The following is a 27,094-nucleotide window of genomic DNA, read 5'->3' on the forward strand; positions in this document are numbered from 1 at the left end:
CAAACACCTCCCCAGCTCAGGCTGGATGTCTCAAAAATGTAGAGCATGTGCCTATTGTCATGTATGCACCACTACACACAAGCACTGTTCCCACAGTTATAAACACTTCCCCTGTAAAAACGGGAAGTGCTATAAGTGTAGCGCGTGTGCCTGGCGTATTGCACGCACCCCTACACACAGCTACCCACACAGTTTCAAACAGCTATGCCGCAAACATCACAGATGCAATGCGCGAGCTAAGAAACTCCCCGCTAAATGCGGAAAGCTTTATGAATGTGGCGCGCGTGCCCATAATGATGAATGCACCCCCACTTCAAAACACTGTTCATACAGTTTCAAGCACCTCTCCGACTCATGCTGTGAGCACTTCGGAAATAGCGCATGTGCCTGTACTCTCACACGCACCTCTGCACTCGGCACTCAATACGGCTGCTCAGCGCGCACCTGCGCCTCTGAGAGCCGTAGATTCTGTGTTAGCACAAAGCGATTTGACGGCGGGGCCCATACGTCACTGCGACACGTCCCCAGCCGGCATTCAGCCCATATCTGTGCGAGCAGAAGCCTGGGAAAAAATCCCGACATGCCGAAATGGGTTTTGAACATAATAAAACACGGATACTCACTTCAATTCGCCGCAGACCACCCCGCTTTTCAGCGGTGGTCGAGACGAAAGTGAGGAAAGATGTGTCACATGTTCTACGCACCGAGGTGCTCAAACTGATAGAGAAGGGCTTATAGAAACTGTTCCTCCCTCTTTGAGCGAGGCAGGTTTTTACAGCCGCTATTTTCTTGTCCCGAAAAGGACGGTGGCCTTCGCCCCATCCTGGATCTCAGACATCTGAACAAAGCGCTAATGATTCGCTCGCTCAGAATGTTAACAACCAAACATATCCTCGCGCAAGTTCGCCCGGGATTGGTTTCTATCAGTGGATTTGAAAGACGCTTACTTTCACATCCCGATAGCGCCTCACCACAGGCCCTTTCTGAGATTCGCTGAGGACAGTCATACCAGTACACAGTACTACCATTCGGCCTATCATTGGCCCCCGTACATTCACTGAAATGTATGGACGCTGCACTTTCCCCTGAGACAGCGGGAGTGCGGATACTGAATTACCTCGACGATTGGCTAATCATAGCACAATCAGAGGTTCAGTTAATGACACACAGATCTTGGACTATCAGCCATTTACAATGCCTGGGTCTGAGAATAAATTTTGCAAAGAGCGTGCTATCCCCCAGCCAGAATATTTCTTTTCTGGGAATAGTGCTAGACTCAGTGCAGATGACAGCGCCTCTCATCAGAGCGCGCTCTCTATTCGACGCCTTGCAACATCGTTCAGAACGGGCACGCACGCCCCGTCAAACGATTTCAGAGAATGCTCGGTCTCATGGCCTCGGCATCAGCTGTACTCCAGCTAGGATTGTTGCACATGCGCCCTCTCCAGCGCTGGCTCAAGAGCCGTGTCCCCACTCACGCTGCGGCGCTCAGGGCCACTTTTTGATCAGAGCGAATCACGGCTGTATAAAAGCCCTGACGCCCTGGAAAGCCATAAACTGGTATCAAACCGGCGTGAGTCTGGGCGTGAATACGTGGAGAAAAATGATCACGACAGATGCCTCCAAAATAGGATGGGGGCCCTTTACGAGGGTAGGCCTGTTTCCGCTTTTGGTCAAACCCGAAAAGCGTCTACACATAAACTGTCTGGAAATGAAAGCGTCGCCTTGGCTCTCAGAGCCCTGCTTCCGTACCTGCAAACTGAACACGCCCTGGTCCGAACGGACAACATGACGGTAGTTTCATATATAAATCGCCAAGGTGGACTCAGGTTGAGCTCCCTGCACTCTATGGCCAGGAGCTCATCCTATGGTCACAACACCACCTGCGCCGCTAAGGGCAGCGCACGTGCCAGGCGCCCTGAACCAAGGAGCGGACATGCTATCCAGAGACAAAGTTCTCCCAGGAGAATGGTCTCTCCACCCTCTGACGGTTCAGTGGTTATGGCGAACCTTTGGCGAGGCAGAGGTCGACCTCTTCGCCTCCAAGGAAAACGCCAGACTGCCCTCTCTTCTTCTCAAAAGCACGGATGCGCCGCCCAAGTTTGGCCGAGCCGCCCTTGTATGCTTTTCCCCGATCGCGATGCTGCCTCAGGTCATCAGTCGGATCAGGGAGGTGAAATGTGCAGTGCTCCTGGTAGCCCCACTCTGGAAAAACCAGACGTGGTTTCCAGAGCTGGTACAGATGATGCAATCTGCCCCATGGCCGATTTCGCTGAGGCAAGACCTCCTCGGACAGGCCAGCAGGATGATTCTTCATCCCCGCCCCGATCTGTGGGCCCTCCATGCATGGCCCCTCAACGGGTTCCCAAGAACCTCCCCAGTGTAGTTCTGAAAACCATTACTGAGGCGCTGAGCCCTCTACGAGGCTTTGTATGCCCAAAAGTGGAAAGTGTTCAGTGACTGGTGTGATACCAAGAGCTTGAACCCCAAAACGCGCGAGATACCAAGTGTACTCGCCTTTTGCAGGAGCTGCTGGAGGCGGGCCGCACACCCTCCACGCTCAAAGTCTATGTGGCTGCCATAGCGGCGTCACACAATCCTGATAAAGGACATTCATTAGGAAAAACGATCTGATCGCTCGCTTCCTAAGAGGCGCTAGGAGGATGAACCCTCCTCGCCCACCTTCGGTGCCGATCTGGGACCTGGCCACGGTCCTGGACGCACTCAAAGGTGCCCCGCTCGAACCTCTCCGAACCGTGCACCTCAAGCAGCTCTCGCTCAAAACCACGCCTTGCTGGCACTCGCTTCAGTTAAAAGAGTGGGCAACCTGCACGCTGTCATCAAGCTGTTGCCTGAATTTGACCTAACGACTGCAGAGTTGTCCTTAGGCCAAAGCACGGGTATATTCCTAAGGTGCTCTCTACACCCTTCAGAGCACAGGTGATATCTCTGGCAGCTTATCGCCCTCAGCAGACGAAGGTGATGCAAATTTACTCTGCCCGGTCAGGGCGCTAAGAGTATATTTGGAACGTTCTGCCCTGTTCAGACAGACGGAACAATTATTCGTGATGCTTTGGCGGCCGAACTAAGGGTCTCGCTGTCTCAAAGCAACGAATATCGGCTGGATAGTGGATGCTATAGCACTAGCTTATGGAGCCAAGGGCCTTCAATGCCCCTTAGGCGTCAGAGCTCACTCTACGAGGAGCATGGCCTCCTCGTGGGCATGGTCGAGTGGGATACCCATTGAAGATATTTGTGCAGCGGCAGGCTGGGCCTCGCCTCGACATTTATCAGGTTTTATAACCTACAGGTCCCTCACTGCATTCCAACATTCTATCAGTCTGACTGTGGAATGAACTGGAGTATGTATATGCTGGGCATCATCTCCTCCCTTATAAGGTCCGTCTCTGACCGACTTAGAGGGTTTATTATGTGTACCATTACACAAAAGCTCAGTACATGAGATATGTGCTTGTGTTTGTACAAGGAGCTCCCACCTTGAAGGCAAGGGCTCCTGTCATACCCCACTATATAGCTCGCAGCTGGCCGGCTCGTGGAATATCACTTTGCTTTAAGGCTCAGGCACCTGCCTCTGGCTTTATAGAGCTGAAGTCAGCACGCACGGCGTTTTACATGGTGTTCCCATAGCGTAAGCTACTTACGCTAATAGGAGAGACCTCTCGATAGGGAACGACTCGGTTACTAACGTAACCTCGGTTCCCTGAGAGGAGGGAACGACTATTGCGTAAGCTGCCGTGTCTGTGCTTGGTCAGTTCGCTTCAGTCGATTGAACCTAAAAGAACTGGCATGACGGGACGCTCATTATATAGCCCTCATATGCTAATTTCAGCAGGCTCTGAGCGCCAAATCGCGGACGCGCCCCATTGGTCGCGCGTTCTAAGTCGCCCGTCACTGGTTCGAGCAGTTGCCGCAGCACAGCCAATGACCGAGCTGCCTCGCTCATCACTGTCTGCTGTGCAGCTGCAATGCGTTTTACATAAAGACTTCAATATTTCTCGAGAAACGGAGTTTTCCCATAGCGTAAGCTACTTACGCAATAGTCGTTCCCTCCTCTCAGGGAACCGAGGTTACGTTAGTAACCGAGTCGTTTTGAAGCCTAAAGGGTCAGATTCTGCAACAACATTTTCAAGCATTCCTTGAAATTGACATTTACAGATTCAGCCAAGCATGGCAGGACACCAGGAGGGGGAGCTCGTGAAATGGGAAACTGCAAATTAAATGTTTTCATTGGACACTGTCTATGTGTGTCCACAGATGTATTAACCTCCCTCTCCCCATCTGTCTCTCTCCCTTTCTATCTCTCTCCTTGTCTATCTATCTGTCTGTCTGTCAGTCTGTCTAGTAATATTGTGGTGCTGCTGATGTTTGTGAAGTTCAGAGAGTTGCATATTGTCACAAATGCTATCATTATTAATCTGGCCTTTACTGACATTGGTGTGGCCGGTAGCTATAGGTTACCCCATGTAAGCAGCCTCTGACCTGCATGGGAGCTGGAAATTCAGCTACACAGGCTGCCAGGTGTGAACTTCCTACTCCATTTTCAGACACAAATATACTGTAAATGGGTGAATATCCATAGAAATACAAACGTAGATGCCTCATTTGGCTGGTTCAGGTATGTCAACTGCAGTGCCATCTTGGAATGATTTATGCAAGTGAAGCCTCAGACCATTGCATAAACTGCTTTTGTGTGAAAACAGTTCATCATGTAATAAAATGACAGACTAGCTGGTAATTTTCAGTATGTTTTCCATGCTATATTCATTTGACGAGGACTTTATTTGCAGTTACTATGGGGAAAAAAACCTGTTTTAGAAGTGAAGACGGGAATTGTTATAGGCTATCATCTCAAATATTGCCTAATGTTTATGGAAAATCAGATAATATGAAGTTGGCTGGAAAAGACTCCAGACTGTTACAGACCGTAACTGTCAATTTTCATGTGTTGATAGACGGCTCTTGATCGTTCCAATCTGGCAGAAGTTGCTAATGAGGTATCTACGTATAGATATTTATGTGGATATCACTGAAAAAATTGTGCCCAAGCATAATAAATAAATAAATAAAAATTCCTCCAGCATAAAAAAATACATAAATAAATAAAACAACAACAACTAAGAAGTTATATTTTACATTAAGGAAATTAAGCATATTTCCAGGACCATTAACATTTCTTTGATTGTGACATGACAATTTCATCAGCACCCTCCAAATTCTACTGTAATGTGTCAGGATGTTTAAAGTTGCACTCAGTAACTTTTTGTTTATGTCATCTTGGACTTACAGTGAAACTTTTGTGTTGTGGATGCAGCATCATTCAAAATCAATAGTTTTAAGTTATGGACACATTCATGACAAATACGTTTCTAAAGATTTACCCGAATATGCTTACAAACATTCATTTGAATTTAATTATGGAGGCTTTAAATACTCTTAGATTCAAATGCAAAAATAAATTCCATTTTATTTCATATTTTTGCAGACCCATTTAGATTATGGTTGAAAATTCATAAGAATGATACAGCATGTGTGTTTAGATGGGATTTAGTACGGACTGGCATGTTAAACTATTTTGCTAATTCCCTCTTTTCTAGATCTATGCAGCTCTGAATATATTCTTTGGAATGGCAAGTATTGGATTGCTCACAGTGGTTGCCATTGACAAATAACTTAACATATGTCGACCTGACATAGGTATGAATATACTACAACTGTCTGGATGAAATATAAACTAATTAGGTCTATCATGGTCTCAGTAAATATTATTATGGTGGTACAGCATATTCTTTCTTCAAAGGAGCTCTTTTTCCATGTACATTTGCTACAGGGCAGAAGCTGACAAAATTGTCATACACACTTCTAATTACGGCTGCTTGGCTGAATGCAGTGTTTTCTTTACCTCTCAACCCCTAAATGAGGAGTGAGTTGGAGATTCATCAAACATAGCCACCACCACCCAGCGCTAGATGCTAACTTTCCACACTGATATAACACCATTAGGGAATGGTTACTTCGGAGTCTCAGTCAGTTGCTAAGTTTTTTTTATACTTTACCATGATTAAATGTGAATGTCCATCTTGCAAACTGCCACTGACTTCGTCTGACAGCATACTATTATATTTTGTTGTTTATTTCCATGCTATTCCCTGGAAATCCTATGTAATTCCACATTTTTACAGTGTAGGAGTGTACAGTGTAAATGATTATGTATTTGACTCGGCAGTACTGTCAGCATTGATCTTGTGTGTACTTTACCAGTTTTAATTTGAATAAAAACTGTTCCACCATGATTTATCTACAAGATTTCTACAAATAATGAGTCTTTTAATCTCAGAAGAACAATTTTAAGAACATTTTGTTTTACAAACCTCAGAGCTAAGAATTTATACGTTTCAGAGAATATGAATAGGCTATATTGCAACACATACAAATACAATATACTGCAACATTAAACAATGTACAGTGCCAAAAGAACTGTAATGCCTAAGATACTATCTATTCCTTTAACTGTAATGCAACAGAATCCAAGACTACTTTATCATTAACATTGAAGGCTCTTTAGCTAAGGAATTGCTTTCAAGCTGCCCTGAGCAATTAGTTGATTTACAACTTTCTTAAACAAATCTGTGTGATGAATTGTTGTGATGCTATACATTTCTCTGACAGCACTAGGACACGTAGTTCTCCAGCCAGAGCCGGATCTCATCCTGGTTCTGTGCCATCCACTCAATATTGTTCCTCACTGTCTCCAGAGCCTGTTTCCTGGCCATCTCACCTGCTCCTGCATTCGGGTTCAGGGCAAAAAAGTGCTCCATCTAAAAAGAGATTAACTTGTGAGACCAAGTTATGAGGTCTTTTCATAATTTAAAACTACGTAATCAGAAAGTGAATAAGTGATTAATGTTTACAGTATGTTGTCACAGGGCCTCAATACACCACTGCCAAATTAATGTTAACTATAACAAAACATGTCTATCTAGACTGCGGTACCTGTGGTTGCTGTACAATACTACACTGAGGCTATACAACTCTTGATTTAGTCTAGTCAATAAATGGACACTGGCCAGCACTCCAGATGTGCATTACCTTCCACAGCTGCAGCTTTGTGTTGTATGTTCTAGTAATTCTGGAAAGCAGACGGCCCAAATTTCTGTCATTGATAGAGTACCTAAAACAGACATGAGATCATACAGAACATAAGTTTTTGATAACAGAAATGCTCTCATAATGTAATCACACTCATCTGATAGTACTGTGGAAGATCCACTGACCTATTCACTAGATAATCCCAGTTGAGAGTGACCCAGTCCCAGGCCATGGTTTTGCCATATTTGTTTCGGGACACATATTGCACTAGAGTGAAAACATCTTGACTCCTAACAATGCTCTCATTTTTAGCAGCCTCAAGCAACCTGTAATAAAAGATTTGCTTTTATTTTTGTTGGCCCAGGGCGCCATAAATGCTAGAACACTATTGGGTCCATACAATGCAAGTGAATGGTGGCCAGAACTTTGAAGGTCCAAAAGCACATAAAAGTAGTGTAGGAATGTAGATAGAACTAGAGGGCAATGTACACAGATGTTGAGGGCATCATGTGTGAGAAATCAGACAGGTATGGGTGGTGGGAGAATACGGTTCTTCCCGAAACCACATGAACATGCAATTTGTTTGTTTTCTTCATTAAAGTTTATTACGATGGCCAGTATCCTTTTTTTTTTCATTTATGTAAACAGCATCTTTATTAAATGGGACACTAAACCCAAAGAGACATCGTTGAGTGGACACTGTTTATTTTTCGTAACGTAAAGACCACCTCTACCACTCATAGGTAAGCCTCTACGGGCAGCATAAAATCGATATAAATGTGAATATCACCACCTACTGTGCAGGGCTGAGAATTTAAATGAAAACGGATTTAAATATTGACCTGTTTCTCCCCACATCTATCATATTGCTTCTGAAGACATGGATTTAGCCACTAGAGTCATAGAGATTTATTGTATGATGCCTTTATTAGCTTAATGGAACTTTAAACTTTTGGTACCCATTCACTTGCATTGTGAGGACAAACAGAGCTGAAATATTCTTCTAAAAATCTTTGAAAAAGAAAGTTATACACATCTGAGATGTCAAGAGTGTGAGTAAATGATTAGAGAATTCTCATTTTTGGGTGAACTATCCATTTAATATAACTTTTTTGAGAAGAGAGAATTTACCTATAAAGGAGAGTGATGTCCTCTACAGATGCCAGACCATAGAGAAGCTTGTCTTTCTCCTGCGCAAGAGTAGCATAGATATACCTCTGGAACATAATTTCCCAGCTGCGTGGTGATCCCGAGTTCTTCATTCCATAACGGTACACCAGCAACCGCAAGTTGACAGCTACACTGCTGCTCCCACAATCGGAAAAACAGCCTCTTTTCAAACATACACTGTTGAATGGACTTCTTATGAATTCTTGTATGAATGTGCTTACCTTATTGTTTCATCAATCCATTTATTGAAAATGTCAGAGGTTTGGCCGAGAGCCTCCTCATCACCCATCTGACATGCAATGCCCAAAACAGTCTCTCTCAGCAGCCTGTGCAAAAAAACACAAAATTCAGTTTGTCTGTTTGAAATCACTTTCATACAGATTGCATACACATGCATACAGGCCTGAGTACATACAGTACATGATAATAACCATGCAAACTAATCAGCATGCAGTATGTATAAAGACCATATCCAGCATATTAACTCTGAGGTATCTGGTTTAAATAGATAGTTACAACCCAGTTTGATGACCAGTCGTAATAGTTAGTATGAGATGGCAAAACTGCAAGAAATCATACACATTGGCTCATGCAAAATACTTTTACCCCCATAGAGAAAAAGAAATGAATCGTTGAACAATGTTGCAGTCTTTCCTAAGTTTAACTCCTAACCCAACCCTAAACCTTTGGGAGTTTGATAAATCCTTTACCTGTGATGTAGGACAGTTTTTTAGTAAAAAATAATCACTCACCGTTCTGTTTGGTTTCCCACGTCAACCCACCCAAGCTGTCTATAAATCTTCTGCACATGGCTCTGGAAAAGTGTCTAAACACAGATTATGAAGAGGAACAGAAGATATGAAACATTTTACAGTATAATACAATGACAGATATGTCTTTTCATAAAAAACTTACCTTTTAAATAATGCTCTCAAAAAATATTAACCCAAGGCGTAGGGAATCTACCTGGAATTTGGGGTACAGCACTGGATCATCAGCCAGCATTTCTCTCACATAGGAGATAGAAGTGGATACCCGATTCCAAACAATATAATCAGTTTCATTGACCAGATATCTTGTCAAATTGAAGGCATTTCCATAATCAACAATATCTGCCCTGTTAAAATGCACAACAAAAGTCATGGCATAAGTATTTCCATCATGCTCTAGACTTCCATCGCATCTCTCATCATGACCATTTGTAGTTGTGCTATGATAAATATATTTTAATATGTGTAACACTTTACAATAAGGTTCCTTTTTTAACATTTGTTAACAACATTAGTTAACATGAAATAACAATGAACAATACTTTCACAGTGTCTATTAATCTTAGTTAATATTTTACAGAGTCTATTAATCTTAGTTAATATTAATTCCAACATTTACTAATATATTTTTTAATCAAAAGTTGTATCTGTTTACATTAGTTAATGCACAATGAACTAACATAAACTAACAATGAACGATTGTATTTTTATTAACTAACATTAACAAAGATTAAAAAATGCTGAAAAAAATATATTGTTAATTGTTTGTTCATGATCCCTAATGCATTAACTAATGTTAACAAAAGGAACTTTATTGTAAAGTGTTATCCATATTGTGTCATTTTCTTTTAATTGTTATCCAGCTCATATTGAAAGAAAAAGCATTTTGCAGAAGAAAATGTTTGTACCAACTCACTGTCCAAATGCAAAAACATCATCAATGTAACTGCTTCGGTCAGTCGCATCATACACCTAAACAAAGATAATAAACTAACCTACATTTTGCTTAAGTACTAACAGTATTTCTATTATTTACAGTTCTTTTAGTGAAAGGAACATGAATAACAATACCAGATAATCGGTGAGAAGCTGCTCGCTGATAGCGTTCCACATACTTTCATGGTGATTTACTCTGTAAAAGCCCATGTGGTCTTTGTTAATTTTGATGAGCCCATCGGTGGCAGGGGAATAGCCAGTAATGACCATCTCTGATTAAACAGAACAATGAGAGAAATGACACAGTGGAACATCCAAGTTAAGAACTTGAACTTGATGGATCATTAATATTTTTTATTCTGTAATTTACACACCCTCATGTTGTTCTAAAACTGTATCACTTTGTTTCTTGCACAGAAAACAAAAGCACATGTTAGGCAGTACAGTATAGTGTCAGTCATCACTCACTTTCACCTCATCTTTTTGAGAATGAAGCTGTCATTCTGCCTAAAATCTCCTTTTGTGTTCCACGGAAGAAAAAGTCATAAGGATTTGAAATGACATGAGGGTGAGTACATGATGAAAGAATTTTCATTTTTAGGTAAACCGTGGCTGGGCAGAGAGAATTCATGTTCATGTTGCCCAAGCGCATCCAGCGGGAGAGAGATAAAAGAAGCCATGGATGCCAGGGAGAGAGAGAGACATGCACGTAGCAGTGTTCTGTGTGTGCGCTTTTGTTATGTTTCAGTTCAGTGTTTTATGTTGAATTAAATTCTTTTTGATTGTTAATACGGTTCCTGCTTCCTCCTTTCCCGCTGAATGAGAGGCTTGTCTGCCACACAGGTGGAAGGATGCGCTGTTGTGTCGTCTGCCAGGAGGAGGAGGAACTGCTGCTGTCTGCCAGGAAGCAGAGGAGCTGTTGCTGTCCACCAGGGGATGGAGGAATTGCTGCCATCTGCCAGGGGATGTGTCTGGGAACCAGTTGACAGTGTATCCGGGGACTGTCGAGCCACTTTTTTTCTCTCTCTCTCTTCTCTCCCTCTCCTTTGGTCTCTTCCGCTTGCTCTCTCTCTCTTCCTTCTCCCTCCCCTCGTCTCCGCCTCGAAGGCCAGCTGGAGGAAGGACAGCCAAAAGGGCAACACCTCCCCCTACAGGAAGGGAGGGGGGTGGGGGAGTAAGTCAGTCCGGAGGTCTCCCTGGCATGAATCTGGTGGTGGAGGAGTGTGACAGGGAGGGGGGGGGCGTGGCTGGGCCATGATGACGCACACCTGGTGCTGAGTTGACTAATCAGTGGGAGAGAGATGGGGGGTTGGAGACGCCAGTGAGAGAGAGAGAGATGCACAAAGCTGTGTGTGTGGGTCTTTGTTTGTTTTGCAGTTCAGTTTGTTATTACAATTTTACGTTGACTCTTCAGCTAGTTCCCGACTACACCTTGCCCATCTGAAGAACATTGTTACACTATCCCTTTAACAGATACTTAATGAGTATGTTATCATGAACAGTCCTACACAGATTATGTTTTGCAATGTGACAACATGTAAATTCACGTACAGTAAACGTCTAGCAGAGAGTATGTTCTTTTAATTGGGGAAAGACTGTAAACCACTGATAATTTAAAATCACACATAAACGTTTTTTTTATTGTCAGGTTTTTAAAATGAGCACATTTTCGATACACATTTTGATTTTATCAGTTACTGTACTGTATAGGTGCTGAGTGTCAAAAAGTCAGAGCATATGATTTTTACCTGTTTGTCCTTTATCAAATAAGATGGAATCATTTTTATAGTTCAGTGAGCTCCATTTCACAGGAATTGTCCATTTGTAGCTGTGGGAAACAAATGAAAGAAGCAGAGTCAAACACTGGGGTCAGCTCTGTTTTTGAGAAGAAAAGATTTTGCCAGACCTACAGAACAGTATTATACTGTATGTAATATCTAAAGAATATTATAGAGGATCTACAGAGGGATGGTTGTGATTGGGTCATAATCAGGCATTGGTAGATATTGGGAGTGCAGGACTCTCAGGCTCACCCCAGGGGAGTTGTGGGCTGACTGGGGTCTGCCTTGGGGTCCAGTAGAAACCTGGTCTGGAAGAGTTTAGCATCAGCGCCTGTAGTGGACAGACTTAGTATCGGATAACCCATTTGTTTGGTCCACGTGTCCATAATTTCTGCCACTGGTAAGCCACTCTCCTTAAGAATGTCCCAAGAGCAATTAGAGCTTAAATTCTTAACACTGACTTATGAACATTTATAAAATTGGACAATAATAGACAAAAGCCTCAACACACTAGTGGCAAGGCATGACTAAAAAAAAGGTATTTACATCAGCCAAGGCTTTCCAGAAGTCTGCTGTCTTTGCATTCTGGAAGGGGAAGGATTTCAAATATCTCTATGGTGCAAAAAAACAAAAAAGGATTTTATTTAATATGTAAATGTCTAGTTATAGGAAAATACATGCAAAATAAGAAAGGTGGTGTCTTACTCGACATCCATCCCTAAACGTGTTACGGCCCAACAAGTCCTCCAGCATTCTTAAAATAGATGCTCCCTAAAACATTGAGTGAGATAACAATGTTTGAGGAATATCAATACACTATTGCAATTATACATGCATTTTGAAGAGACTTGATAGAGATGTAGTCACTAGCAGCAGCATCACTGACATTACCTTACCTTGCTGTATGAGATGGCATCAAACACAGATGTAATCTCAGCAGGGGTGGACACATCCACAATAATAGGATGGGAGGAGAGAAGTGCATCATCAACCATGACAGGAAATACATCATCGATAAGCATGATGTCACGCTGAGAACAGAGAGAAGGGCACATACAGCACGATATACAAGATCCAAATGACATTCAAAAATGATCAGGTTCAATGTAAAATAACTGACGATTTTGCCAAAAGAGTGGGAGAGTGACTGCCCACTTTTCTCTGTATGTTTGGCTCTAGAAGTAATTTTCCAATTCATTTTCTCCATATGACTTCCAAATATTTTTCAATAGAGTTCTATGTCTTGAACCAAACCATCTAACACTGAGAGGAATCATGCAACATAACAACCTTTTATTTGAAGCAAAAAAAAAAACTTGTATTAATATAAATGTATTGCAAAATACTGAAATATATACAAATATAAAATATTAATCTAAGGGTTCCAGGCAGGTCTGTCCTTCAAGGTTTATATAAAATAATTAAAAATATATTTAAAGAATGAATAAATGGGATTTTTACTTCCAGAAACCGAATGTTGCGTTCTATTTTGCAACATATTAGAAGAATTTCCAGACTGACTGTGCTTACCATTCCCCAGTCAGGCTCTGCCTCTTCCACTCCCACATACTCAAAGAAACTAGCAAAGCCCTCATTGAGCCACAGGTCATCCCACCAGTCCATGGTCACAATATTTCCAAACCACTGCAGGTAAAAGACAAAACACATCTATTTAAACTGTAGACCCCAAAAATACATCATGCGTATTTAGCCACAAATTGCTCTTGTGCCAGTGCATTTAATAAAATGTGCCTGTTCTTGGTTATGGACATTTGTATCAAATGCATAGAAACTCTAACACTCAAAACTAAAAGATTTACAAATGTTTTATGAATTCAGTACATTGACTATGCATCCAAAGTGGCATGTGGTGCCTAATTTCATTGAATATACAAACCAAGACACTTTGCAACATCACCAGTCAGTATAATAAAGTTCTGAACAGAGCACATTTTGGTGAGCACCTGTAAGTAGCAAGTTTTCTAACTACACAAAGATCTGAAAGGTTTCTAAAGTTCACCGATGTTCTGTAATATCATAATACATTTTTTAACTCTGTGTAACTTTGGATTGTTTTGTGAATTCCAACTATGTCCAACAAGCTTGGACCGGCCAATGAAAAGATAATCTTATCAGTGTGCAATATGACTGCTATCATTATATGTAATGCAATGCATTCCTAGACCTGTTTTCAATCCTGCATAACTAAATTTACATAATAGTCAGCTTTAGGTTTAAACTCAAAACTCGAGGTGATACATAGATTAATCATGACACAATTTATTTTTTACCTTAATTGTATTGACTTGTAATTGCTTTATAGCTTCTATATTCTTCTAATTGCTTCCCTATTTCAAGAAGATAATCTCCAGAACTTTATGAGAACACTGATGTGATAACCTGGTGAACAAGCTCATGTGCTATGACAGTGGCCACACGCTGTTTGTTGTAAGATGAAGACTCGTTCTCATCAAACAGAAGATTGGTTTCTCTGTAAGTAATCAACCCCCAGTTCTCCATCGCACCTGTTCCAAAGTCTGGGATTGCTATCTTATCTGCAACAGAGACAGAATGCATCATACAACTGTTTATCACAAAACTCACAGCATAGCCAGAAATGACAATCAGTCATTTTGAATATGATCGTAGCGTGCACAGCTGATTCAAATTGAATCAGAGACAGAATTCAATATTAGCTGTCTGGTTTAGAGATACAGTAAACAAATCAAATGTTCAGAAGAGTCTAATGATATTCTTAAAATAATAAACATTCCAGAACTGAAATAAACTACAGTGCAAAGGCAAAACACTGCAGCAACACTTTTTGTTAAAATTGAACAATTAAGTTATGACCAGAGGTGGGTCTCTTAGACTATGACCTGTCCTGTGACAGTGTGAAAAAAATTGACAAAATCCACACTTAAAACGAAAAACTTTGGAAGTCATTTTTCTCAGTTGCAGTGTTGGCAGTTTGAATAACTGCACATTTGTAAGGCAGTACAGATCAGCAGATTTACCAAGTTTCTTTATGGAATATGGCACGTCAAAGTACACCTCAAAGTAATCAAATATGATCTTGGTGACATTTACAGCATATTCAGCAGTTGCGATCTGCAAAGGCTGAGCATAGATCCGTAGCTGTCAGGAGGGAGAGATAAACAGACAAACAGGGAGTTGAAAACGTGTACTGATCTTAGATTTATTTCAATAGAACGGCAATTGAAAGAAAATACTTACTGGGATTCCTCTTATTGATTTACGCTCCACATATTTGAACTGGTGCACTGCAAAACATACTAAATAGGTGCTCATCTTTACTGATGTTGCAAAAGAGGTTTTTGTACTTTGGTCTGATATTGTTGTATCTATATTCTGTGAAAGAGAGAAAGCCAAATGATGTGTTTATGAGTTATAGCTAAATATGGTCAGTGTAATTTCTGTGCCACTAACGTCATCAAACAGAACAGCAAACAAATTTAAATAAATAATAATAATAATGACTGATTAGATAGTCCCACCCCAAACTTTCCATTCATTTTGCCAATGCTGCTGTGTTGGGCTGGTAGGGATTCTCAAACAAACAGAGCAATGTTTGAAAGCCCCACAATCTCACAGTGTTTACACTTTTCTGGGAAATCCACCTACAATTGACTTACTAATAGTGTTTCTGCACATTAAGCTGGAAATGGGGAAAGTATTGTAACATCCCCAAAAAATGGCATCACCTTTAACACATCACATAAAGAATATGAATGGAGCAAGACTTCTTTAACTACAGCCATTAGCACTCAAACACAACACACAAGCAGACTGTTAACTCTTGGTTTATAAAGTTTAAGCCCCCCATTGTAACCCTTCAACAAACTGCTTTGGAGACTGTGGGAGCAGGGGAATGTACCTCAATAGGCATGTTGGAAAGCGCTTCATATGCACTGTCATGGGTGATGGAGATTGTGTAGGTGGCCTTTTTGTTTGGCTCATCAAAACAAGGAAAAGATTTACGAGCGTCTGTGGGTTCATGGTCTGTTGCAGCGATTTTCCTGTAAAAGATCAGAGAGGGATTCATAAAACTCAACCAGTGGTTTACATTTACTTCAGTAACCATATGTGGGGAAAGCCCAACTGCAGCTACATTTTCATTAAAATCTAAGTCTGATTATGACTAATTGAAATCCACTGCCTGTTCTATGTTTGTGCAACAAAACGTCTAGGTTACGTATGTAACCTCCGTTCCCCGATGGAGGGAACGAGACGTTGTGTCAGAGAAGTGACACTAGGGGTCTCTCTTGAGCGACGATATTCACCTCTGAACTATGAAAAAAGGCCAGTGAGAGTTGGCAACCAGTATTTGTATGTCCCGCCCCCGGACATACAGGTATTAAAGCGGCGCAAATACGGGAGTTTTGTGGCCGGAAATGGTCCGGCCACAAAAGTGGCTCGGCTCAGCGACGTGGCAGGGGAGACACAACGTCTCGTTCCCTCCATCGGGGAATGGAGGTTACATACGTAACCTAGACGTTCCCCTTCTGTCGCTCTCTCCACGTTGTGTCAGAGAAGCAACACTAGGGGTCCACTTAAAAAGTGCCATGCGCTGAGTCGTGTACGTAAACTGCTGATGCAGGAGCGAGCAGGTATTCTTACGTGCAGAACGTACCCTTCCCCAATGCCCCATTCAAGCCATCAGAATCCTTATCTTTACCCTGGAGAGGAGAACAAGGTAATGGCCGCCAACCTGGGAACGGGCCAGCCTGGCTGGGCCTCATTTCTCTCTATGTTTCTCGCATAGAGCAACTACGGCCGGGGCCCTTACACGCATTGAGGGAAGGGGGTCTTAGCCATCATTCAGGGCGGAAAAGACCCTGCGGAGGCCACACCTACCCGGGAGGGGAGGCAAATTTTAGTGGCAAATACATCAGATGGCCTAACATAGGACCTATGTGGAAAAGTTGGTGCGGTGGTAGATCCAGCCTCGTAGAGGGGGGAAGCATACAGCACGGCGACCGAGGCAGCTGTAACTGCCTAAGGGAGACACGGGAGTCAGCTCGTGAGGGGACAGTACCGTGGCATTACACACAGGGGGAATCCGAACAGGAGGCCTTACCTGTGGAGCACCTATACCAGTACAGGGTAGCTTGCGGTACCCGCAGTGGTTTGGGTCGGCGAGTTCCTCCGCTGAACTGCGGACCCGCGTGGGCTAATGATGCGTGAACCAGCGGCCCAAAAAATGGGATCTCCTGGGAACAGAGGCGCACTGTTTTCCCTTGGTTAGAGGGAAAGGGCACTAGGCGCAAGCGGTTCACCCGGTCAGATCGTCAGCGTGCTACCTAGTTCTACGGGCTCGGACCTGAGAAAACACGAGACGATACTGACTCAACTCGGAGATTATAGAATCTTGCAAAAGTGTTAGGTGTTGCCCAGCCCGCTGCTCTACAGATGTCTGCTAAGGCGGTGCCCCTAGCCAGTGCACACGAGGACGCAACACTCCTGGTGGAGTGAGCTCGGACCCGCAAGGGGGGGGGCACGGCCTGGGTGTGATAAGCCAGGGAAATGGCGTCGACAACTCAGTGGGCGAGTCTCTGCTTGGAGACAGCGTACCCTTTCAGCTGTCCCCCAAAGCAGACGAAGAGCTGCTCAGAGCGTCTAGTGCTCTGTGTGCGGTCCAGATAGATACGTAAAGCACATACTGGACACAGCAGTGAAAGGTCTGGGTCTGCCTCCTCCCGGGGCAGCGCTTGCAGGTTCACTACCTGATCCCTGAAGGGTGTGGTAGGAACCTTGGGCACATAGCCCGGTCGCGGCCTTAAGATCACGAAAGTGTCTGCCGGACCGAACTCCAGGCAAGAGTCGCTAACAGAGAACGCTTGCAGGTCCCCGACCCTCTTGATGGAGGTGAGCGCGATCAGCAGGGCGGTCTTGAGAGAGAGGACCCTGAGTCCAACTGAGTCTAGCGGCTCGAAGGGGGGTCTCTGGAGTCCCGTGAGGACAACCGAGAGATCCCAGGAGGGGAACAGGTTAGGCCGGGAGGGAGTCAACCTCTGGGCACCTTTTAGGAACCTGACAATTAAGTCGTGCTTACCAAGAGACTTGCCGTCTACCATGTCATGGTGGGCCGCGATAGCGGCGTCATACACCTTGAGGGTGGAGGGGGACAGCCTCCTCTCCAGCCTCTCCTGTAGAAACACGAGCACTGACCTAACCGCGCACTTCTGTGGGTCTTCGGCTCGGGAAGAACACCAGTCTGCGAACAGACGCCACTTTAGGGCGTAAAGATGCCTGGTCGAAGGGGCTCTGGCTTGGTTGATAGTGTCTATGACGGCCAGTGATAGGCCGGCTAGATCTTCCGCGTCCCGTCCAGGGGCCAGACGTGGAGGTTCCAGAGGTCTGGGGCAGATGCCAGAGCGTGCCCCGTCCCTGAGAAAGAAGATCCTTCCTCAGGGGAATTCGCCAGGGAGGGGCTGTCATGAGGAGCGTGAGATCCGAGAACCACATCCGGTTGGGCCAGTAGGGGGCCACCAGAGTGACTTGCTCCTCATCCTCCCTGACCTTGCATAGCACCTGTGCAAGAAGGCTCACTGGAGGAAAAGCGTACTTGCGCAGCCCCACGGCCCAGCTGTGCGCCAGAGCATCTGTCCCGAGGGGAGCCTCTGTGAGGGCATACCAGAGCGGGCAGTGGGAGGTTTCCTGGGAGGCAAACAGGTCTACCTGGGTCTTGCCGAACCTGTCCCAAATCAGCTGAACCGACTGGGGGTGGAGCCTCCACTCTCCGCCGGGCAAGCTTTGTCTTGATGGCGCGTCCGCTATCACATTGAGGTTGCCAGGGATGTGAGTGGCACGCAGTGACTTGAGTCGCTGCTGGCTCCAAAGGAGGAGACGACGGGCAAGCTGTGACATGTGGAGGGAGCGTACTCCGCCTTGGCGGTTTATGTAGGCCACCACCGTGGTGCTGTCTGTCCTGACTAGGACGTGCTTGCCCCGAATTAATGGAAGAAACCTCTTTAGGGCAAGAAAAACAGCCAGCAGCTCTAGGCAGTTGATGTGCCAGCGCAGCGGGCCTCGGTTCCACCGGCCTGCGGCTGCGCGCCCATTGCAAACGGCGCCCCAACCCAATTTGGAAGCGTCGGTCGTAACCAGAACACGTCGGGACACCTGCTGCAAGGGCACTCCTGCCCTTAGAAAGCAGAGGTCTGTCCAGGGTTTGAAGGCTTGGCGGCAGGTAGTGGTAACTTTCACCTTGTGCGTGCAGCCGCGGAGGATGCCATATGCCCCAGGAGCTGTTGGAAACGTTTTAAAGGATCCACGGCGCCTGGCTTGAAGGAAGCGAAGCATTTCAGCACTGACTGAGCATGCTCGTTGGAGAGACGTGCTGTCATTGAGACTGAGTCTAACTCCAAACTGAGAAAAGAGATGCTCTGGACTGGGGTGAGCTTGCTCTTCTCCCAGTTGACCTGAAACCCTAAACGGCCGAGGTGTTTGAGCGCCTGGTCTCTGTGTGCGCATAGTAATTCCCGCGAGAAGGCCAGAATGAGCCAATCGTCGAGGTATTTGAGTATGTGTATGCCAGCTCCTCGGAGCGTGGCAAGAGCCGCCTCTGCGACCTTCGTGAAGACGCGAGGGGACAGAGACAGGCCGAAGGGGAGGACTTTGTACTGATACGCCTGGCCGTCGAACACGAACCGCAGAAAGGGTCGACGTCGAGGGAGAATCGAGACGTGGAAGTACGCGTCCTTCAGGTCTATCGCTGCGAACCAATCTAGATGTCGGACGCCAGATAGAATTTGTTTCTTGGTGAGCATTTTGAACGGGAGTTTGGACAAGGTCCGATTGAAAACTCGCAAGTCCAAGATCGGTCGTAAGCCGCCGCCTTTCTTGGGTACAACGAAGGGCTGTAGAAACCCTTCTTCGTTTCGGGTGGAGGGACAGGCTCTATCACGTCCTTGATTAAAAGGGAGGCGATTTCTTCACGCAGGGACTGAACGTGTCTGTCGTGCACTGTGGAGAAACGAACGCCCATGAAGGGGGGCGGAGACCTGGCAAACTGAATTGCGTAACCGAGTCCAATGGTCCGGTGCAGCCATCGCGACGGGTTGGGCAGTCAAAGCCACGCTTCTAAGCTCCGTGCAAGGGGCACCAAGTGGATGTTTTTTTTGGACGTACCCGGCGGGGCTTCGCAGTGGTGCGGAACGGGTAACGCGGCGTCGGGGGGCAACGTGGCATCCCGAGGTTCTGGTGCTGAGAGCAAACTCAAAGCACTTACCTTGCTCCGCGCACCCGGCGGGGGGCGGGTTCGTGACTGAGGAGGAGGTCCGACACTGGCACCCTCTGGACTCGTCTGAACCGGCCAGCCGGGGAACAGTCGTGGGGCTGAGGGCGGGAGCACCGCATCCAGGGAGCCGGGACTGTTGAGGCCTCAAAGCAGAGTGCCGTGAGAACGGCATTTGCGGGCCATGTGACCCAGAGGTACAGGAAATAGCTCTTTTATTGAGAATTTGGGTACCGCAGCCCCTGTTGAGGGGTGCGGCAAATGAAAAAACAAAAGATTCTCCTCCCGGCCCTCCACCGGGGGACAGAGCGGTCTTACCACCTCCGGAGCTAACTTCTTGCGCTCTGGGTCCGATGTCTCAGGAGCGCCTGGGAGCCTTCCGGGTCCTCGAAGGGGTCCATGAGACAGGGGGCATACGCTTCCAGCGGTTTGCTCGACGCCGGGGCTGAGAGCTGGGCCCGGGTTGAGGCGGAGCGGAAGGTCTTCTGGCCGCGGGAGGAGGCCCTCGGCGAGCAGATGGAGCCTGGACCGTAGCGGCAGGCTTGCGGCGAGGCATGATGTGCGAAATGGCCTCCGTCTGCTTCTTCACCAGGGAGAACTGTTGGGCGAAGTCCTCAACGGTGTCACCAAAGAGGCCGAACTGGGAGACAGGGGTGTTGAGAAAGCGAGTCTTGTCGGCTTCACACATCTCAACCAAGTCCAGCCATTGCTGACGTTCCTGGTCCACCAGTGTGGCCATCGCCTGCCCGAGCGCCTGCGCTGTGACCTTCGTTGCTCTTAGGGCAAGGTCGGTCGCTGAGCGCAGTTCCTGCAGCGTGTCGGGATCAGGGCCACCCCTGTGCATGTTTCGCAGTGCCTTGGCTTGGTGGACCTGCAGGAGAGCCATGGCATGCAGGGCGGAAGCGGCGCGTCCGGTAGCGCTGTAGGCCTTCGCGGTGAGCAAGGATGTTGCTCTACAGGACCGGGAAGGGAGTACAGGGCGACCCCGCAAGGTGGTAGTTCTTCCGGGGCATAGATGGTGCGCAACAGCCCTATCCACCTGGGGAATCACCGTGTATCCGTGGCGCGTTCCGCCGTCAAGGGTGGCGAGGGCGGATGAGCAGGTGGCGGTGCGACGAGTGGAGAGGGGTGCTCTCCACGAAGACGTCAGCTCATCATGCATCATGAATGGAACCGGGGGGGGGCGAGGCTGTGAGCGCCGCCCAGCACCCAAGAACCAGTCGTCCAGCCGTGATGGCTGTGGGGAGGATGGAGGGTTCCAGTCCAAGCCCACGCTGTTGGCTGCCCGGGAAAGCATATCGGACATCTGTGCGTCGGCCTCTTCCTGGGCGTGCAAGCTCGAAGGCGGCAGTCCAGAGGAGTCCTCAGCATCAGATCCCACGCCCTCCGATGTCGCGGCGAACTCATCTGCTTCCATCGCAAGAGGGTAGGCAGACTGGCTGTGAGGCGAGTCGCCACCACCTCGAGCGGGGACGGGAGTCAACGAGCGTGTCGGGGCACGGGTGGTCCAAGGGGGCGTACCCGGCGGAGCTGCACCCACTGCCATCCCCGAATCGCCTCCATCGCCAGCCGCATCGTCCTCAATCCCGTGGGAAGAAGGAGCGACGCGGGGGGCGGCTGGAGTGGTCATGTTCTCGCAATGAGAACACGAACCATCCACAATCGCAGCCTCTGTGTGATCGCTGCCCAGACACACGAGACAATGCCTGTGGCCGTCGGAAGCGGAGAGTACTCTACCGCATCCAGGAACAACACAGGGGCGGAAAGGCATCTTGAAAAAGACGCGTCCTTAAAAGGACGTTCAACGCCGCTGTGTTTTTGCTCTTTTAGAGGAAATTACTCTTAAATAAAATCACTCTTTTATAAGAAAAAAGAACTCGAAAGAGATCTTTAATATCTGCACTGTCGAAGCACTCAGGGGCAGGAAGTGCACAGCCGTGCAACCAGGAGAAAGCCGCTGTTGTGCGCCGTAAGATCCAACAGCATGCAGCAGAGGGATAGCAGGAACTCGGTGTGTACACGCAGCAGTTGCAGACACGACCATCGGCTCCAAAGAAATTTTCTGAATGAACTCCCGTATTTGCGCCGCTTAAACACCCGTATGTCCGGGGGCGGGACATGCAAATACTGGTTGCCAACTCTCATTGGCCTTTTTTCATAGTTCAGAGGTGAATATCGGCGCTCAAGAGAGACCCCTAGTGTCGCTTCTCTGACACAATGTGGAGAGAGCGACAGAAGGGGAATTGATATGGAGGCTTCTGAGACTTTGCCCAAATACTTTGAAACAAAAATAATGTCAATCATTGATCATTTATAAACAATGTATGGTATGAATATGATTGTACAAGTTAATTCAATTTATTGTCCATGTGGCATTCCAAGAGTGCTGATATTTAGTATAACAGCACAGGGTTGTTGCACTGTTTGTATTAGTCTGCGTATCTGTGTTTATGGCATTCCAGACCAGAGCATGTGAGTGGTGTGGACCTTAGATGTGTGAATGTGCAGGAATGTGTGCACAACACCATATAAAGCAGCTTTTTCTCACAACTAATATGACTAGTCTTCATCTCCAGAGAGTGTACATCATTTTAAATATATATATTTTTAAATACAATTCTACAATTACTATTTCTTTCTTTTTAAAAGTTTAGCCAAAAAAAATGCCTACTGAGCGCACATTTAATTTTTCACATCAGTGAGCAACACCCGTAAATAGAAGTATTGGTTAATCTGATATTCTGATAAAATACACAAAGATATTAACAGAAATGTAATTGCCATTGTAAATTGAACTATTGGTGTCTCTCGAATCTCAGACTGGAAATTAATCGCAAAGGATAATAGAGTTAAATGCTGAATACTTCATGGTTCAATAAGCTTTAGCTGATTGTAAAGCCTGAGTTGATGTGTTCTTACTATCTGGCACCTCTCCATTTTTGTTCTAAGAAATGAGGGTCCATGTCAGTTTAGTGCTTTCTCACTATTCCCGAATCAGATAATACTGTACAGAATTGTGAACACATTCCCATATCAACAACAACCCTTCTCGTTGGAGTGCTGAGACCTTAGGAGCATTTGAGTATGTTCCATTTGGATAAGTTGAATTGATCAGTTACCAAAAGAAATAAAAGGCAACAGCTTGGCAATACATAAGTAATGGAAATAATTGCACAATTATTTACAGTTAAGCATATCATTGTAAAATACAGAACATTGTAATCTCAGTGGGATTTTTCAAAAATTTTGAAATGTCCCATAGAGGCTTTTATTAATATTTCTGTGGAGCAAATGTCTCAGACTGCTCCTCGCCTAAATACGTTTTAGCAGAGTATGGTTTTTATCCATCTTTGGGACATGCTTTCATATGGTAAAATGTCATGTGTTAAATTAGCGAGTGCTGGCTGCTAAAGTCAAGCAGTAAATCTCAGAAAGATTTATAATGATACATTCAAATAAGAATATGTCAAATGTAGTCCAGAATTTATTTTGGCAACCATGACAGGTCATGTAGAGCTCAGGGAGAAAACTTAGGATCTTAGAAAGTCTTTGTAATCAGACCAGGTCACCTACATTTTAGGGCAACAATTTGTTGTAAAAGAGTGCAAACAGCCCAGATAAAAGGTGTACCATGTAGTCTAGTTTCACATTATGTTTATTATCAGTCTGCAAGATACCCTGAATATGAAATGTTTGAGGAACTGGTTCCGTAACAGCCTTATCTGGAACCCTGCATTTCTATTTTTCTGATACAGACTGGTTGCTGTTGTAATAATAATATAAAAATAATGAATTGCTATTTATTAATCAGTTTGGATGCTGAGTAATTACACCACAAAAAGGTTCTACAACAGGGGTCTTTAACCTTTTATAGCCTTGATAGACAAAGAGATGGAGCAGCACCCCCTGTTGCATCCCATATATTGAATAAAACGGAGAGTTGCATTTTGAGCCTGGAGTATCATAACATATATATATATATATATATATATAGTATTAAATGAATCACTACTGAGGTGCGAATCACTTATTTGTACATCACACTTAAATTCCATTTAACACTTTAACATTTAGCTTAACTTTAGCTTTGGTTGAAGTTAACATATTACTGTATTTTTGTGTAACATATAAAAAGGGGGAGACAGGGCTAGTTGTCACACTGAGATGTTGTCACAAGGGCTATATCTCAGTAACAATAAAATTACTTAAATGTGTTTTCTACAGTAGTGATTTTGTATGTTGATGTTAAACACCTATTTCAAAACCTTCTTAAATTAGAAAAATATTACCCTTTAAAATACATTTTCATATTCATCATATTCATTATATTTCATAAAATTTTTGTTAAAGCTCTTGGGTAAACAAATGAACACAATCACCCCACAATGGCATACACTCAGACAAGGGTTGGATTATAGTATGGTTTTGTTACTGTGTCATAAAGGAAGATTTTCACTGAAAGGTTTAAAAGTCTTCTAAAGACAAAGGCATTTTTTATGAAAGTCTGATTTGGGCATGTTGTCACATTTTATTATTATTTATCTATTACAGAATGTCACATGAGTTTTAAAAGGATTGTTCACCCAAACATTTTTATTATTTCATAATTTACTCACCCTCATGCCACGCCAGATGTGCATGCCTTTCTTTCTTCCACAGAACACAAATTATGATTTTTAGAAGAATATTTCAGCTCTGTAGATCCATACATTTTGTCCATGACAAAATGTTGACGATCCAAAAAGCACATGAAGGCAGCATAAAAGCATTTTAATGCATTTCTTCAGAAGTGGTATAATGATTTAAGTCATTTTTTGATATAAATTATTTTTCCTGCCCAGTAGGGGGTGATATGCATGAAGAATGTGAATCACCATAAACACAAAAAGAAGAAGAATGTTAACTTTAGAGTTAAAGTTACTGAGCAGGGGGGGGGAGAATTTGTTATAAAAAGTACTTAAATATTGATCTCTCCCACACGCTTTAGAAGACATTGATTTAACCATTGGAGTCATATAGATTACAGTTATGCTGACTTTTGTAATTTTTGTAGCTTCAAAATGTTGGCACCCATTCACTTGCATTGTATGGACCCAAAGAGCTGAGAAATTGATCTAAAAACCTTAATTTGATTTCAGTAGAATCTGGGATGGTATGAGGGTGAGTAAATGATGAGTGAATTTTCATTTTAGGGTGAACTATTCCTTTAAATGTCATACATTTATTCAATTTATTGGTTACAATATATGTTGGCCAAAACAACGTTTTGATATTTTTACATGAAACCATTTCCAGTTTTATTGTTCCATATAACATTTTGAACCTCACGATTATTTAAGTTTTTTAAATGAGCTGAAAACCTATAATAGGCAATTTAATGCAAGCATAAATTTAAAGAGAGGCATGTGTCTTGTTTTGATGGTTGTAATGCTGGGGAAATGGGGTCCCCGACAATGTCCACATGAAACCTATGTCATTGGTTTGTGTGACATGCCCCTCTATTGGAACATGTTGGCACAAAAGGTCAATGTGTGTTCAATTAATCTTTTTTCCTTGGCAATTTTAGTAAAAATGTTCCAATAGCTTTTTCGTAGCCAAGACTTTAAGGTATGTGACTATGCAGAAATTTTCTTTCAAAAATAAACCTACCATGAAGTAAAAAGTGACAACCAGCCCCGGTCTCCCCCATATGAATGTTTTTTCCAACAAAGATTTGTTTGAGATCAAACAATAATTGACGGACCCCCTGTTTAAGTGCCTTTGTTTTGCAATATAGATACTGCATGTGACACTTACTTGGTAACTCCATTCTCCTGATAAGTAGTCCTGTAGAAACCAACGAGAGATCCATTGAGCCAGCCCTGGAAGTGAAGAGTGAGGATGTAGTGTTCGCCTGCGCCAGGTAGCGGCTCAGCTGCCTCCACCACCACATACTCCTGTGGTTGGTACTCAAAGCATTCCTTCACCCCAACAGAGGTTAGGCCAGACGAGTCATTGAGCTGTAAAGTGGGCACTGCAGTGACAAAAGTCTCTCGGATGTGGAGCCACAGGTGTGAGCTGGACTGCTTCAGGTACAGATGGATGGACACACTCCCGGTGTAGATGTCTGTGTTGAGGTCTGGCTCCAGATGCAGCTCATAATGGAATGGTTCTACATAGTCAGGCAAACGGAAATTGCTCCAGCCACCTTTTGTGCTGTTAGAGGGTTTGCAGGGACCACGATCAGCTGGTGGTGGAGTGTTGGGGGTGATGGTGTTGGTTTGGTTTCCTCTTCCGATGAGGAGGACTTCTGGCTCAAACCCACCCCGAGCCCCACAGCAACACCTGTCACTATGACGACTGCGCAGATGACAACAGCGTGTGTCTTGCGGATACAGTAACGCTTTTACTTTCTTTTCAAATTCAAGGCTTTCCATGGCAAGCAGTCACACGTGGACACAAAGTTAGAATGTGTACAAACACTCAAAGTTCACAGACCACAACACTTTGAACTCTCTCCTGTGCAACACAAACACACACACACACACACTCAATCCTTACACTTTCTTTCGCCTCCAAAGAGAGAAAACTGCTGCATGTGGATCCCCAAATATGTCCACTGCAAATGTGGACATATGCAGTCCCACACAAACTCAGACAGGGCAGCCTGTGGGAGGGAGGCACAGAGGTTAAAGCAGGAGTTAAGTTTCAACAGTCAAAAATGGCTTAGATGCCACACATTTGTCCACACCAGGAGGTGATCCCAAGTTATAGTGTGGCACTAAATCTCAGGCAGATAGCAGGGATAGATAGGGTACAGGGGCTGATTTTGTACCATCCTTCAGTTAAACATAAATTGTTAATCACCAGTCAGAGTGGAATGATCACAAACAAGCAGCAGAGCGATAGAGGGAGAGATGTGGGGGAGGGAGGCACAGGAAAGAACAGTAAAAAATGGAATGGGTGATTAAGAGGAGAGGACAGGAGGGGGACTTCTGGGAAGAACTAGATTACGTTATAAGGGTGTTTCAGTTGTAAGTGATTATATTTCATCCACTTTGTCCACATGTTACCAAAATCCATGATTCGAA

General features: G+C 44.7%; 1 protein-coding gene across 1 annotated transcript; it reads right to left on the reverse strand.

Moving 5' to 3' along the window:
- Nucleotides 1-6,308: 6,308 nt before the first annotated feature.
- LOC127618068 (aminopeptidase A-like) lies at nucleotides 6,309-26,611 on the reverse strand. Its single transcript, XM_052090305.1, is given in 22 exon segments — nucleotides 6,309-6,836; nucleotides 7,108-7,189; nucleotides 7,293-7,433; nucleotides 8,239-8,412; nucleotides 8,499-8,603; nucleotides 9,030-9,103; nucleotides 9,244-9,394; nucleotides 9,964-10,019; nucleotides 10,119-10,255; nucleotides 11,732-11,811; nucleotides 12,017-12,177; nucleotides 12,311-12,376; nucleotides 12,470-12,535; nucleotides 12,661-12,795; nucleotides 13,295-13,408; nucleotides 14,165-14,319; nucleotides 14,782-14,902; nucleotides 15,002-15,136; nucleotides 15,663-15,804; nucleotides 25,821-26,263; nucleotides 26,266-26,403; nucleotides 26,405-26,611. Coding segments are annotated over 22 exon segments (2,859 nt in total). The 5' UTR covers nucleotides 26,441-26,611; the 3' UTR covers nucleotides 6,309-6,689.
- Between the last annotated feature and the right edge of the window lie 483 nt (nucleotides 26,612-27,094).

Source organism: Xyrauchen texanus, chromosome 24, assembly GCF_025860055.1.
Source record: "Xyrauchen texanus isolate HMW12.3.18 chromosome 24, RBS_HiC_50CHRs, whole genome shotgun sequence".
Taxonomy (NCBI): Eukaryota; Metazoa; Chordata; class Actinopteri; order Cypriniformes; family Catostomidae; genus Xyrauchen; species Xyrauchen texanus.